Source organism: Pimephales promelas, chromosome 8, assembly GCF_988280905.1.
Source record: "Pimephales promelas chromosome 8, fPimPro1.hap1.1, whole genome shotgun sequence".
NCBI classification, from domain to species: domain Eukaryota; kingdom Metazoa; phylum Chordata; class Actinopteri; order Cypriniformes; family Leuciscidae; genus Pimephales; species Pimephales promelas.
This window is the reverse complement of record NC_142776.1, coordinates 38,286,242-38,303,445: the sequence shown is the minus strand read 5'-3', so window position 1 is coordinate 38,303,445 and position 17,204 is coordinate 38,286,242. Positions and strand designations below refer to the sequence as shown.

The following is a 17,204-nucleotide window of genomic DNA, read 5'->3' as shown; positions in this document are numbered from 1 at the left end:
CTCCGCTGTGCAATGCAGACAGAAAGCATGATGAGAAAATGATCATGCAGATGGATGCAACTGAGCAATGCATGCATGCAAAATACACACACTCTCAATCTAATCCAGGACATACATAACATAGATCATCAATATGGGCCAACATTTCTAAAGAATGCTTTCAGCACCTTGTTGAATCAATGCCACGTAAGGGGGTCAAACGCAGTATTAGTATGGTAGGTGAGTGTACTTCAGTGTCATTTAACTATTTAAATGCACATGAGTTGTTTCAGGGCTGAGGAAGGAAATCGTGCCACATTTAAGGATTAGACTTGTGAATGATGTAACTCAGTGTCCTTGCATAATGTAATCCTGATCCTCCACCCTTCATCTAATCCACACATGAACACACCCTTCTTTAGCAGCTTCTCTCATATCAGCTTCTGCTGCCAAACCACACCAAACCTCATTCTCCTGCTCTGATGTCGGGCAGGTTCAGGCAGCACAACTCAATACAGCTGGCACTTCTCATGAAGACGGTTCAAACTCTAAAACATCATGTCATTTTTTTGTTTTCAGCAAATGATCGGTGAAAAGAGGTGCTTAAAATCCGATTTATTTTTAAATTAAGAGGTTGTGTTAAAGGGTTAGTTCACCCAAAAATAAAATGATGTCATTAATGACTCTCCCTCGTGTCGTCCCAAGCCCGTCAGACCTCCGTTCATCTTTTAAGATATTTTAGATTTAGTCTGAGAGCTTTCTGTCCCTCCATTGAACATGTGTGTACGGTATACTGTCCAAGTCCAGAAAGGGAATAAAGACATCATCAAAGTAGTCCATGTGACACAATGTTTTGAAGCATCGAAAATACATTTTGGTCCAAAAATAACAAAAACTACGACTTTATTCAGCCTTGTGTTGTCTTCTGGTTCTGTTGTGGATGTATTAAATGATAATTATAATGTGTTAAATTATAATGTGTTCAAATTAACATTAATTTAGATTAATAAATGTTGTAGAAGTAATTGTTAATTTTAATCCATGTTAATTGAAACCTTTTTGTAAAGTAATGCAATTGTCATAATGTATAATGTGTTTCCAAGTAACAGGGATGGATATTTGAATCCTAAATATAATATAATAGTCAATAGTTTGGGACAATTTTTTTAGGGATAGACGCAAGTTTCCCATAAATAATAATAATAAAACAAAACATGTAAAATATTTTTCTTAATATAAATAAATATTCCATATGTATATTTTAATGAATGAAACTTCTTATTAAAACATTACTATTTTGGTTATTGAGATTATTTATTTGTCTATCACTGTTTTATGATGAAGGATAATTACTGGCAATACAAATGCTAATGCTACTTATAGCAGTGTCCTGTTTGTGGAGATTTCCAGATAAATTGTTCTCCCTGATCCCTTAATTGTTTCCTAGGGTGTGTTTTCAGTGCTAAACACTCAAAATAATGAAAGGTTTGTTTTCGAAATGCATCTCTTTGTGCAATACCTTGTTCACTGTGAATCTCACCTAGCAAGAAAGGCTACTCTCTTCGCCGCTGGTCAATAAAGGTAGGCTAACATTTAACTCGAGTATCAGGGTAAAAGCCCAGGAGCCGGTGTGCAAACCGGATCATCTACACGGAGGAAACATGATTCCCATTCGGGCCGAAGAGAGAGGGACAGACTGAGATCGCCATTGTGCTCCAAAACAACAGTCCCTCTCAACAGCACACACACCCCAACCTTTCTCCGCGCCACAAACTCCAGAAGTTTCTCCATCACAGGTTTCAAATACATTCTCTTCATACTTTAGTCATTCTGAATATTCAGAACTGTGTCATTTAAGTGCCTCTAAATAATGTTGTTTAGGTCATCAACCTGTATTTACGCTGGGTCATGCAAGGACGGCTCATGTTTCTTTAAACCAATTATAAAATGAAAGATCGCCACATAATACGCATTTTATCCCACAATAGCATAGATTTATAGTTTGAAGCCAATCATCAGTGTTCAAGTTATCAGTAAATCTCCATCTGTGTGAAAAGAATCTTATTTCTGACATGCTATGGTAATAACAATTAATAACTTTGACAGTCAAAAATATTAGAAAACTCAGAATTATGACGGTCAAAATTATTATTTTGATCAAAATGACGAAACGTAATAGCTACCTTTTTGTAAAAAAATAAATAAATAAATAAATAAAAAGATCAATAAGATATTCCATGTTTTTACATTGGTTTAACTCATCAAAATACGTTTTTATGTTATCTAAGACTCACTGTATTTAAAGAAAGTCAGTTTAATGAAATTACTTGTTGATTGTACTTAACATTTAAGGCAGTAATATTTTTAATTCATACACTCCCTTACGAAAAAGAAGTATATTTCAAGTTAATTTTATGTAGTATACTTAAGTAATGTTCAAGTATATTTTTAAGTATACATTATGTAGTAAGTATACTAATGTCACTATGTAGTAGTAAACTTGTAAGTGTACTATTTTAATACCGCTTGGGACTAAATTGGCCCACTGTTAGTACATAAAAGTATATGTTTAAGTGTACTATACCAGTAAGTGCACAACTAGTTCATAATTGTGTATCTCATGTGTACTGCAAGTGAATTTATCGGTATACTAGTAGTTTACTTTTTACTGTAATACTTATACAAGTATACTTTGAAATTATACTTAATTATACTTTCTGAGAAGTACATATAGTATACTTCTGAGAAGTACAGGAAAAATGAACTGAAAGTATACTTTCTTTTTTTTAGTTTAAAAGAAGTATACTAATGGCACACTTGAATAAACTTCTTTTTCATAAGGGCTGTCAAAATTATCATTTACCAAAGCACGATTTACCCCTTATATCTGTTGGAAATGGGTTTGCATAAAAGGTGAAATGTTCTACATGAAAACTAGTTATTTGAACATCTTTTTAGTTTAGTTCATAATTATGACATAATAGCCACATCTTTTTACCCCATAGCTATTTCAGTATATTGTTGAATGTAGCTTTGTCATGTAATCTAAAATTATACTTGATGCAAACAGCTAAATTTACATTACTCAAGTCAGTAATATTACTTTTCACTTTTTACAGTGTGATTTTTATGAATGTTATGGACACTTCTGTGAGTTGCTCAATAGATGCATTATTTACAGAAGAGTAAAACTTACCCTCTTTCTCCCTGCAGAAACAAACAACATGAGGATGTTAATTCAACTTTTGCGTTAAACGTGTCCGTGATTAAACGTGAGTATGCAATTATTCTCAAATCTATCAAAATCCTGTTTAATGAAATACACAAAGACACTTACTCATTCTCAACGTCCTCTCTGTATGACATGCTATAGATTAAGACCTGTTTCATATGCAGATTACAAGAATGTGTGAGTTTTACCGTCATTATAGCAGTCGGACAACATGAAAAGGTTGAATAAATCATGCATTTGGTGGAGAGATGGTACCTGTCTTTAGGTTGGTTGAGGTGATGCTATACTCACGAGTCCGTCACCGAAGGTTTGCTCCTGAAGCTGGACCCCAATGATATATAAATTATCCAAAGATCACATGACTGTGATGTTTTGTCTTCAGAGGATTTACATCACTGCACATGCACAAAACATTGGACACATTCTCTGTGGCTGTGCATCGTGTCTATTAATAGATCGGCTGACAACTGTGTGCTCATATGATGAGATCTGAATGTTTTGGAGTGATGCATTTATACATAACAATAAAAATCATTGACTTAAAGTATATTTAGGTGGAATGATAGTTGCATATTATTTGTTTTTTCTAACAAATGCATACACTCTAAAAAATGCTGGGTTGTTTTAACCCAACTTTGGGTCAAATATGGACTAACCCAGCCGTTGGGTTAAATTTTTACATTACATTTTTAACCCAGCATTTTAGGTTTGTCCATATTTGACCCAAAATTGGGTTAAAACAACCCAGCATTTTTTAGAGTGTAATGTTGCAGCACTGATGCATCAATCTTTCACATCTCTAATCACATCATTTGTCTATAAAAAGTCTAGACATTTTAGCTTGTCCGGTCTGACGTCTGAAGTTCAGTTGACCGTCTGAAGGGTCACCAGATGTTAACCTCGCAGGTCCACACCGTAACACACACCTGTCTTCAGGATCTCTGCTCAGACGCTCTTTAGTCCCATTAAACAACTTGCCATGCAGTCTGACAACTGCACATGTATTATTTTTACTTGGAAAGGAAAGAAAAACTTTATTCTAATAGGGTTTGGTTGTCAGTTATGTGGCAGCTTGATATTCACCACTGTCATTAATACAAAATAAGATTAAGAATAGAAAAAAAGGCTATATTTGCTTGTATTTCTATTACTTTCAGCAACTTGATCTTTATTAAATGATCATATCCAGTATAAAAGGCCAATATAAATATATTGTCTCCTGACTCAAAGCGTGGTTGTGTTGAATGGTTTGACAGGTCTAGATAAACAGGACAACATTACACAGATTAACAGTTTTTCTTGACAGGTGAGCCGAGATGAGAGATCAGACTTTACAGAGTAAACAGAGAGTAAACCAACACACGAGTCTGACGAGGACAGACAGGAGTGGGTCTGCGGTCCCTATGAAGTGTTCACTGCAGTGCTCCCTATTCCCTGAATATGGGATCCGGTGAAGTTCACCGCACTTGATGCATTTTATTTATTTTTATTGAGAAATAAACATATTTAGGCTATATGCATTGAACAAACAATATTAACAATTTACAATTCAGCTTGACAATTTTTTTTTATTTATTATTCGGAACATCCTGCAACGTCATCACGAAACAAAAAATGCTGGGTTGTTTTAACCCAACTTTGGGTCAAATATGGACAAACATTTTTAATTACATTTTTAACCCAACATTTGGGTTTGTCAATATTTGACCCAACTTTGGGTTGAAACAACCCAGCATTTTTAGAGTGAACAGTAACGCATATTTGATATATTCACTCTAAACAATGCTGGGTTGTTTTAACCCAAATTTGGGTCATATATGGACAAACATTTTTAATTACATTTTTAACCCAACATTTGGGTTTGTCAATATTTGACCCAACTTTGGGTTGAAACAACCCAGCATTTTTAGAGTGAACAGTAACGCATATTTGATATATTCACTCTAAACAATGCTGGGTTGTTTTAACCCAAATTTGGGTCATATATGGACAAACATTTTTAATTACATTTTTAACCCAACATTTGGGTTTGTCAATATTTGACCCAACTTTGGGTTGAAACAACCCAGCATTTTTAGAGTGAACAGTAACGCATATTTGATATATTCACTCTAAACAATGCTGGGTTGTTTTAACCCAAATTTGGGTCATATATGGACAAACCCAAATGTTGGGTAAAAATGTCATTTAAAATTTTAACCCAACTTCAACTTTCACTTTCAACTGTGATTTTTGTTAGGTACATTTTTAACCCAGCATTTGGGTTTGTACATTTTTGATCCAAATTTGGGATAAAACAACCCAGTATTGTTTAGTGAATATATCAAATATGCGTTACTGTTCAATCTAAAAATGCTGGGTTGTTTTAACCCAAAGTTGGGTCAAATATTGACAAACCCAAATGTTGGGTTAAAAATTTAATTAAAAATGTTTGTCCATATTTGGGTTAAAGAAACAACCCAGAATTTTTTTAGAGTGTAAGTTTGAGGTATAATGACATACTTACATTTAGGCTACATTTATAAAACATCCAAGTGCAGTTAGTCGTTTTAAATATTAAATCTTTAGCTACTTATTTAATTAGGCTAATATAAATTGTCATATGAAAGTGCTAAACCAACATAATAAATAAATAAACATAATGAGTCCATATTTGTGAAGACATGACCAGAGCAAACACAGGAGACACTGCTTGCAGTCAGTGAAATCTTTATTGACTTCCAAATAAAGAATATTAAATAAAAACTAACATAAACAAACAACACTCAAGGTGACCCTCCTCACCTGAACTGCTTTCATACATTCCTTTATACTGAAAGGGTCAACCATTTGACAGTAAAATGCCATGAGGAAAACCGCTTATAGGTCACACTAAGTGATGTTTTTTTGAAAATGTAAAAATGTGGAAAGTTTCTGTGATGGGTAGGTTCAGGTTTATAGGGTAAAGGGAGAAAACATGTAGCTACAGTTTAAAAATAATGTTGTCTATGCAAAGTCCCCATAAAACATGAAAACACAATGTGTGTGTGTTATAGTGGGTAAAGTATCATAGAAATAACATAGGCCTACAATATAAAAAATAGATAACATTCCTAATCCTACTATTAAGAATTATTAGTGTAATATACACTGACAAGAAACCATCTTCAAGTCTTCACTTGCTCTTTCGAAACGAAACATGCTCTATTTGCTAAGTCGCTCGATAAAAGAAAGATCAATGAACACAGACGTTTACTTGGATGGAAACGCTATTCAGCCGGTTAATCCTGAGGAAACTCCAGCTCTAGAGCAAAACATCATTATGTTACAGTCAATTCAGGGGTAATGCGAGGCGAGCGACTCATAAAGTCAGATCTTTCATAGTTTGGAGGTGAATCATGTGACCAGGGAGGGGCAATCACAAAAATGCATTGCAACTTTCTCTTGTGAAATGGAAAGTCGGTCATTTAGGAGTGAAATGTTTCACCTTTTAACCTTTGCATCATGTCATAACTGGTTTTGTTTGGACATGCGTTTTGTGTGAATGGTTTTGGCCTCGCTTATCAGGCATTCCTTAAATCCTTTAAAATTGAACGTAGGCTATGATGAAATTATTAAGAACCCGCTTAAAGAACACAAACAGATAAACTCTTAAAAATAAAGTTCTTTAAGTTTCAACAGTGTTTTAAATATGCTGCTGGTAAACAGCGCACTCTAGCGGCTGGTACAGGTATGACCACCAGTTTCCTAGTGGCCTGTTGGTTTTACTGAAGCAGCAGACTTTCTATTTCATCATTGTAAACCATAAAAACATGATTACAAGATTAAATGAGAAACAAGATTTAAAAAAACAAGATTAAATCAGATATGTCGCCGCCATCTTGCTTCGACGGAAGTGACTGAAACGCACCAGCCGTCGTGAACACGACTTCCCAATTCGTAAACACGAAGTTCTCAGGAGGACTTGATGACCAACTCCTGACTGGTAAACTGAGAAATGTGCAGGTCGCTTTGGCCTTATCATTCACATACTTTTTTTTTCCATTACAGACACATGATAACTCCCTTTAGAAATGTTATTTTTTTCACCGGCGCACTGAATTTCCAGATTATTTACTTATCATTTCATTTTATTAGTCAGTTTCCCCAAAACACTATCAGCTTTAGTCCTTACTAAACATTGACTGTACAAACATTCACATGAAATGACAATTATTGATACATATCTGGAGTTTACATTTATTTACAATACGTTTTTGACACTTCACATCACAGAGCTTTTAATTTGACATGAACACACTGACAAATCATTTTGTATTTGACAAGTAGGCCTGTATGCATTCCTATAATATTCAGCGTTGTCCATTCATCCCAATCTGATTTCCTACGAAAAGACAAAAAATTTATTAGATATGGTCCATTTTGACTTCATGTTGATTGCCATGAATTCTCTTGTATACTTGCATGTTTGCAGATGTTGATTGTGATCGTTTGTTCACTGTGCTGCATCAAACATTTTCTTCCTCCCTTCCATTCCAGACATGGCCTCCACATTTTTCCTCCAGTCACTGACCTCCACTGTCTTCTCCTACAAAGAGACACACAAATGCATCACAGAATTGGGTTAAAATAACAGTCTGAGTAACGATAAACTCTTTCATTTCAGCCCAGATGGACCCACTGCTCACCTTCTCTGTGTCTTCCTTCTTGACGGACTTGAGGTTTGCTCTCAGATCCATGGACACCTTGTGTTTGGACCCCAGCAGAGAGCGCAGGATGGCGTCAGCCGAGACTCGGACTCTTCTCAGCGGGGGACGCTTAAATTTGCCCCTCAGGTCCAGGACTTTGATGTTCAGATCTTTGATCTGCAACAGGTTGGTTTACATGTTTCATAATACACACGTTTCTATTGAATGAGTCTGATGTTCTGTTCTTACGTAACGTTACATTCTTAAACCGGGAACACACAACACGGCTGTCAGCCAGATTATGAATGTAATTTGTTCCTGATGACTGATCTGTTCTGTTCAAGTTGGGCACAGTCTGTTGGTGTTTACAGTTGGTGTTAAAGGGATAGTTCACTTTGAAATTAATTTTTGGTATGTTTTAGCTGGCCTAAGACACGAAATGAGTGGTTTGTGTGAGAAAACGAACAGTATTTATATCGTTTTTACCTCGTGTAATCACAGTCAGCCACGTCCAAGTGATCTGAGGGTGCGGGCGCTTTGTGGCTGTGGTTACAAGAGGTAAAAACGATATAAATACTGTTCGTTTTCTCACACAAACCGCTCGTTTCGTGTCTTAGGCCATCAATGTGTACTTACATTTACGAGTCATTAAATCATGTTTAATTTGGACTTCTCTGTGCATGCTCTTTGAGGTGGTGACCATAGACCTCCATTATATGACTGACAGACAAGAACGGTTTGACCTAAAAATATCAAAAATGTGGAAACAAAGACGCCTACATCTTGGGTGCCCTTGAGGTAAGCTAAAACATACCAAACATTAATTTCAAAGTGAACTATCCCTTTAAAGTCGTTTATATCCATGAGTTATTGCCAGCATTTATTTTTTCACCAATAAGGGCATTTGCAATGCATAATTTATTAGCACTTTTACACATAATTTTCTTTCTTTTTAATATTTAATTTTGTATTTAAATTTGTGTATAGTTGGGATTCATCTTGGATCTGTTTGTTTAGGTTCTAAGTTTGGATTAAAAAAAAAAATTCTATACAATTTTTATTTTTTATTTTTAAGGAATAATCATATGCACTTTGTTTGACCAAAAATTGTTTAATTTCATATGATTCAAAGAAAAATTTGATTATTGTTTTATACCTTCATTTTATTGCCAGAATTTTTTTTTTTAATACACAACAAAACAGAATTTTTTACCCTAAAAAAGTTGTTTTTATGAATTCAATTAATTAGATATGCTTTTGGATTATTAAAATGTAATTAAACCATTAAAATGGAATCCAGTAAACAGAAAAATAAAATGGAATTTCAGGAAAAACTAAAACGTAAAATTATAAATTACTAAAATTGTACATTTTAATTTAAAGAAAAATACAAAACCGAATCCAGAAATATTTTAACTGAAAAAACTGAATTTGAAAAAATAAAAAATATTTTTACTCTTATTCTTTAATTATTTTTTATTACAAATATATTTTTTATACTCAAATAAACCATCAAATAAAAAGTTTGTGTCAGCAATTTCGCTTTTAACATGTGATGACAAATTATAATTAATGCTGGAAACGGTCATGTCTGGTTAGGACACTTTTCATTTTCCTAGCATTGTTACTGAAGCCTATATACATTGAAAGGCTAAACGTTACTTCTCTTGTGTTGTGAAGCACTTTAGCCTCAATGTCATAGCGCTCCTCGTCCACCACATCAACTTTGGCGTGTAGTTCGCGGCACAGCTCCTAACAGAGACAACAAATAATTTTTAGAGGACAATGGTAAAATCATTTATTAATTTAGCTGAAAATCATGGTAGTTTACATACAGTATACAGCATGCTATTGTTTAATTATGATATTTATATCTCATGGCACTTAAATAGCACTTTTTGGAACTCTATAGCATTCAAGTACGGAAGCGTATTGCATTCACTTGAGGAAACAAAATCTAAGTTTTTGTTCTGTTTTTCTGAATTAACGAGTTAATTATATCAGAATTACGAGAAAATTATTCATGGAAAAAAGTTTTTGCTCTGTTTTTCTGAATTAATGAGTTAATTATCTCAGAATTACGAGAATTTTTCATGGAAAAAAGTTTTTGCTCTGTTTTTCTGAATTAACGAGTTAATAATCTCAGAATTACAAGATAATTTTTCATGGAAAAAAGTTTTTGCTCTGTTTTTCTGAATTAACGAGTTAGTAATCTCAGAATTACAAGATAATTTTTAATGGAAAAAAGTTTTTGCTCTGTTTTTCTGAATTAACGAGTTAATAATCTCAGAATTACAAGCTAATTGTTCATGGAAAAAAGTTTTTGCTCTGTTTTTCTGAATTAATGAGTTAATTATCTCAGAATTACGAGAATTTTTCATGGAAAAAATGTTTTGCTCTGTTTTTCTGAATTAACGAGTTAATAATCTCAGAATTACAAGATAATTTTTCATGGAAAAAAGTTTTTGCTCTGTTTTTCTGAATTAACGAGTTAATAATCTCAGAATTACAAGATAATTTTTCATGGAAAAAAGTTTTTGCTCTGTTTTTCTGAATTAACGAGTTAGTAATCTCAGAATTACAAGATAATTTTTCATGGAAAAAAGTTTTTGCTCTGTTTTTCTGAATTAACGAGTTAATAATCTCAGAATTACAAGATCATTTTTCATGGAAAAAAGTTTTTGCTCTGTTTTTCTGAAATAACGAGTTAATAATCTCAGAATTACAAGATAATTTTTCATGGAAAAAAGTTTTTGCTCTGTTTTTCTGAATTAATGAGTTAATAATTTCAGAATTACAAGATCATTTTTCATGGAAAAAAGTTTTTGCTCTGTTTTTCTGAAATAACGAGTTAATAATCTCAGAATTACAAGATAATTTTTCATGGAAAAAAGTTTTTGCTCTGTTTTTCTGAATTAATGAGTTAATAATTTCAGAATTACAAGATCATTTTTCATGGAAAAAAGTTTTTGCTCTGTTTTTCTGAAATAACGAGTTAATAATCTCAGAATTACAAGATCATTTTTCATGGAAAAAAGTTTTTGCTCTGTTTTTCTGAATTAATGAGTTAATAATTTCAGAATTACAAGATCATTTTTCATGGAAAAAAGTTTTTGCTCTGTTTTTCTGAAATAACGAGTTAATAATCTCAGAATTACAAGATAATTTTTCATGGAAAAAAGTTTTTGCTCTGTTTTTTTTAAATAACAAGTTAATTATCTCAGAATTACGAGATCATTTTTAATGGAAAAAAGTTTTTGCTCTGTTTTTCTGAATTAACAAGATAATTATCATTTTTTAGATAATCAAGTCATTAATTCAGAAAACTTTTTCCATGAAAAATGATCTTCTGAGATAATTCATTAAAAAACAGAGTAGATTTTGTTTCTTCAAGTGAATGCAATACGCTTCCGTATTGAAGAACATGTTTTATCGTGGTCATTTTCTATTCTATAATAATACCAGTAGAGTTTTGTGAGTTGTGGACATACCTGAAGCTCAGCGAAAGACATTTCTCTCGTGTGTATCGGAGGAGTTTTCTCAGACAGATATCTCTCCTTCTCTGCCTCTTTATCTACCAGCTCTTGCTCTAAATCATCCTTTGCTTTAGCTACCATAAGACTCTGACAAACACATAGACATGCTCTTTAATCAATTATAATAATGCACTTTCTTAATTATTATTATTTTTTTTAGCAAACAGCCATAAATGTGGCATTTTGCACAGGCAAACTTGTTACTTTTTCCTCAGAAAATACAAAAAATATATTGTATACAGTTAGAAACATAATTTGTGAAGCTACAACAATTGCAGAAAATGATTTGCATTGCAAATGTACCTTTAGCATCAGCTTGCGAGACGCAGAGATCTTGGACTTTTTCTGTCAAATTTGAAATGAGCGTTGGTTATATAAAGCACTCATTATATATGCATCACTCCGAATACTATCATTCATAATATCATGTGTTATTGTTATTATATAACTAATTGAAAAAGTGGCATTCGACGACGGCTTTTGACTCTTACCTCTTGCCTGCAAAGGAATAAAACACATAATTAGATCATAAATATCTTAATCCTCATTCATAACGAAGTTAATGTCCAAAAGTCTAAGACCCCAATGCAAACGCTTCGGTAACTCTTTACAATAAGGTTTCCTTTGTTAAAGGTGCATTGCGCAACATTTCATGATGAAAATAGCCGTTTTTCTTACCCATACATGCTGAACTGATTGCCTGATGGGCTAAATGAGCCCTTCTCTGATCACTGCGATTGCCTCTATAATCCTGTACTTTAAAATGAATAAGAGGGATTCGGGACGGATTTGAGACATGCGCGTTCACGCTCGTCTGGCGGGTTTGTGTGTTCGCCGCCATTCTCCGTATCAGCGAAGACAACTCGAGCGACACAACTTTAGTCAACTTTCCACAAAAGTAGAAGATTGATTCAGAGAGACCGGCTTGTAGTTCATTCCAAACCCCGACGCAAACTCCACGTAAGACAAAGAAAATAAAACGTTTGTCTAGTGCCGGGCGTCGGAATAAGACGAGAGTCGACATCGGGAAGATTTCAACAAATGGAGAGATCTCCGGACGGCTCAAACGGGATAGTAATAACTTATATTGTTCATGAACATGTTTCCATAATAATACAATCATAAGTGGATACAGTAAACACATAAAACAGTTCAACATGGAGATTGATGGAAACAAAAACCGACCCCCCGTTTTCCCCTCACACACACACACACACTCACAAGTGTCTAATTTACTTCACCTTTCCTTTCATATATTTAAAATGACTTGCAGATTTATAACTTCATTACCTGACTGTAAACAAAAGATTTGTGGGGCAGATGCTCCTTTGGTTATGTGTGTGTGTGGTCCGTGAGCGTGCACCTCTGGTTGCAGTTCCGCTTGTCGCCAGAGGGGGCGTAGTTCTGCAAACACTCAGAGTCTTGCGCAATGCACCTTTAATACTGAGGCCTTAAGTTAAAACAACACAGCCTCCAAATCCAAGAATAGAGCTCTTTTGTCTAAGATGACGAACAACAGAAAGCAGAGACACAGTATACTCACTCGGGCATCTTTACAATGGCGATTCAACCTAGGAGATAAAAATAAAGGCATTTGTTTGGAAAGGGCAGGACCTTTGGGAGGCTCTTCAAGTGTGCTAATCAGACAGCGTTATCTCCAGCAACGGGAATCTCACGTATTTGACCCTTGAAATCATCGCCGTTATTATGATATATATATATATATATATATATATATATATACATTACCGGTCAAAAGTTTTAGATCAGTAAGATTTTTTTAATGTTTTTAAATGAAGTCTCTTCTGCTCACCAAGGCTGCTTTATTTGATGAAAAAAATAATGACAAACATTAATATTGTGAAATATTATGACAATTTAAAATGGCTGTTTTCTATTTTAACATATTTTAAAATGTAATTTGAAAGCTGAATTTTTAACATCATTACTGTTGCTGATTACACATCAGTTTTCAGTGTCACATGATCCTTTAGAAATGCTGATTTTATGCTAAAAAAACATAATGTTGAAAACAGTCGTGTACCATTTTTCCCCCAAAAAAATGTAATGATGAATAGAAAGTTCAAAAGAACAACATTTATTTAAAAATATAATCTTTTCTAACATTATAAATGTCGTTACTGTAACTTTTGATTAATTTAACTTATCCTTGATGAATAAAAGTATTTTCTAATTTCTTTCCCCCAAAAATAAAAAATAAATTCTTATTGAATGGTAGTGATTAATGTTACAAAAGCTTTCCATTTCAGATCAATTCTGTTCTTTTGAACTTTCTATTCATCAAAGAATCCTGAGATAAAAATGTAAAAAACTGTTTTCAACATGGATAATAATCATAAATGTTTCTTGAGCATCATATTATAATAATTTCTGTAGGATCATGTGACACTGAAGACTGGAGTAATGATGCTGTAAATTCAGCTTTGATCACAGGAATAAATTACACTTCACTATATATTCACATAGAAAACCACTGTTATAAATTGTAATAATATTACTGTTTTTTTTTTGTTTTTTTTATCAAATAATTGCAGCCTTGGTGAGCAGAAGAGACTTCTTTTAAAAACATAAAAAATCTTACCAATCTAAAACTTGACCGGTAGTGTAGTGTATATATATATATATATATATATATATATATATATATATATATATATAATTTGTCGTGCATCTAAGTGCTGCTTTTTAAAATGGATGAACTGACACTAATTGATTGATGTGAAGTCTGTTAGTCATCTGTTAACCACTTGAGAGTCCTGAAGTGGTCCCCTAGGAAATGAGGTGTTGGCAGACGCCTATCATGGTGTGGTTATATGGGCATGGTAACTATGCCACACAGATAACAATCCCAGCTTTCTCCAGCCCATATCCACTTGCAATGCACCATAAATAGACTCAGGACTTAACCCGGCCCGTTTCCCCTCAGTGATGTTCTCATTGTTATCACAATATTCTAAATGTTGCAATAAAACGAAAAAGAGCACATCATCATTTATCCGGATTGGTTTTTCCAAACACCAAAGGTGGTTTTGGTTTTAAAACCATTATGCATTATTTGCTATGAGGTTTTATGCATCTCAATATTGAAAAGCCAAAAGTAAATCAGATTGTGATTATCTGAGAGAGAAAAATCGGAAAGATTATTAAGATAATCATAATATTAAGATATTCATGCCCGACACATTGACGTCTCCATTAAAAATGTTGAATATGTTTTTCCAATGATTGGTTTTTAAATCTTTACATTTGCTGACTGGAAATATTAACATGGAGGACGATAAAAGTTGACGTATATTAAAGTTAACATTACTTAACATGGAAGCAAAGTGAATACACTTACCTTTGCAGCGCAGAAATGTTCTTCAAAGTGATGCTCGAGAACAATGCCTCTCTTTTTTAAGACACCCTCTTATTGTTCATCCTCGGCCTGTTACTGGGTGATATTATTAGCACACACACACACACACACACACACACATGAAGCTTTTATCCAGCACTCGGCTGTTGATAGGCTCTTATCAGACAGCTGTGGTTCCTCACGATGCTTACAACCTCATTTAGCTTACTATAAAGAAGAAAAAGCAATCTCATTAAAAGAAAATGTCCATCTTGCTGATAATTTACTCGCCCCCATGTCATCCAAGATGTCCATGTCTTTCTTTCTTCATTCGAAAAGAAATTAAGGTTTTTAATGAAAACATTCCAGGATTTTCTCCATATAATGGACTTCAATGGGGTCCAAACGGTTCAAGGTCCAAATTAGAGTTTCAGTGCAGCTTCAAAGGGCTTTAAATGACACCAGATGACGAATAAGGGTCTTATCAAGCGAAACGATCGCTCATTTAATAAATAAATAAAAAAGTTTTAGTTTTATAAGCACAAGTGCTCTGTTCTGGGACTCTCCTGTTCGAACTCGTTCATCAAAATGAACGAATCTTTTTCCGAGTCATTTGGTTCATTCAACAAACGAAACGAACGATTTGACTCGGAAAAAGATTTGTACTCAAAATCAATATACATTTACTTCAGAAGCAATAACTGAAGACATTATGTCTTGTTTTCTGAACAATTGATCAAATTAAATAAAAATAAAAAAGCCAATGGAGTAATTTTAAGGGAAAACAAGTACTATATATATATATATATATATATATATAGCAAAGCAAGCAAGCAAATTTTATTTATATAGCACTTTTCTAAACAAATGAATCCAGTTCAAAGTGCTTTACAGGCAAAACAATTAAAAGCAAGTACAAAATGCAGGTAAAGAACAATAAAAATTTAATATATATATAATAATAATAATATTACTTTATTCAGGACTCAAAAAGAAAGGTCCATAGTACAAAAAACAAAACAAAAAACAAAAACATAACACCAGTTACAACAAGCAATAAATAAATATAAAATACAAAATTCATTACCTTTCATTTGCAATATACAAACAGGTGCGCCAATGTCTCCACAGTCTAGATGTAAACCTAACAGAGCTAAAATCACTATGGGCTAAAGCTTGTATAATCCTGTTTTCAGAGACAGAAATTCTACACATGTATCGATATATATATGTTTATTTATACTAGGAAATAAGACAAAATCATTTTTAGCACATTAAGACTGCTGCTTCTCAGATGTTTCGCCTGAAAAAAGCCTTTAGTAAAATAATTGCATTGGTTTTTGAAAGATATCTCAAACTGGCCAAGAAACCAAAGTCAGACATTTCTCATCCAACTCCTCTAATATCAAATGATCTGCTATTAATATAACTTTTATAGCTCTACACTTCTTACTGTGTGATCGACTCATTTATTTGTGTTGTATAGAAGAAACATCTGAAAGTAAGTCGATGCTTCAATGAAACAACTGATAATGCACTGAAGTTGCAGAAGATTTACGTTATCTCTCATAAGTCTGTTTATTAATAACAAGGGTTTCAGTGTTTTCCTTTCGTATAATAATTATTTGCATTCATATAGGCTAAACACGATGATTTGTGAGATGATAGTTTATTCTGACAGATTGATTTGCTGTGTGTTTGACCCGAAGTCTGATTAAAATATTAACTGTAGACAATATTAATCTCTGTAAGAAAATGACAGGAATGTGAAGTTGCCCATATGTCGGCTTAGCTAAACATAGAGCGTCCGACAGCTGATACTGCCACTCTGACCTTCGGGAGATGGCCTATTAAAAGCTATTTTGATGTCAAGAGATAAAAAATGCTTCCAGACATTGGACAACAATGCTTTTATCTGAGCTTAGGTTTTGCTAGCTTTCACCAGGTGTATGTGTGCACATACTGTATGCTTTCAGCAGGTCTTGTTGCACTTTCATAATAAGTGTCTTGCCACATATACTTCAAGTCCATTATAATCACTGAATTTGTGTTCTCGTTAGTTTTTGTCTCTGTTAGCATGCTAGCAAACTCAGAACTGTGTTTTTGTGGACGAAGCATTGCTTTTTCTTATCATTTCCAGAACCCGCTTTGTAAGATAAAAAACAATAGTGTAATACGACGCAGGAGTTGTTGTCGTCTCTAAACGTGCAGATCTGCATTATTACGCACTGAAGCGAGCTGTAGACGGGTCAGTCAGCGGTTAACACGTGTCCTGTTTACCGGCACCATGATCTCTGGTGGATTTGTGTCTTGGCTGATGTGGAAACCCCGGATTATGCTGGAGATGCTGCACGTCAGTCGCGTTTAGAGCCGCTGGCGATAATGAATGCTTATCTTTATCTTTGTGCACTGTAGTAAGGCTAGTTGTTATG

At 33.8% G+C, this 17,204-nt stretch overlaps 1 protein-coding gene across 2 annotated transcripts; it reads right to left on the bottom strand.

Moving 5' to 3' along the window:
- Positions 1–5,910: 5,910 nt before the first annotated feature.
- Positions 5,911–12,449, bottom strand: tnni1b (troponin I type 1b (skeletal, slow)). Of its 2 annotated transcripts, none has more exons than XM_089134521.1 (6): positions 11,718–12,449; positions 11,370–11,501; positions 9,541–9,630; positions 7,879–8,055; positions 7,651–7,778; positions 5,911–7,574 (listed from the first exon to the last, which is right to left on the bottom strand). In XM_089134521.1, the coding sequence occupies exons 1-5, from the start codon at positions 11,724–11,726 to the stop codon at positions 7,686–7,688; spliced, it is 501 nt and encodes a 166-aa protein (XP_088990647.1). In that variant the 5' UTR covers positions 11,727–12,449; the 3' UTR covers positions 5,911–7,574; positions 7,651–7,685. The 2 variants fall into 2 exon arrangements, with proteins under 2 accessions (XP_088990647.1, XP_088990646.1); XM_089134520.1 differs by having other exon boundaries at positions 5,914–7,574; positions 7,655–7,778; positions 11,718–12,442.
- Between the last annotated feature and the right edge of the window lie 4,755 nt (positions 12,450–17,204).

Excerpts from the sequence above, each read along its gene's own strand:
- tnni1b (XM_089134521.1), bottom strand. Across the intron at positions 9,631-11,369 it reads TGTCTTTCGCTGAGCTTCAG|GAGCTGTGCCGCGAACTACA; the intron begins GTATGTCCACAA and ends TGTCTCTGTTAG. Across the intron at positions 7,779-7,878 it reads AGAAGGAAGACACAGAGAAG|GAGAAGACAGTGGAGGTCAG; the intron begins GTGAGCAGTGGG and ends GTCTCTTTGTAG.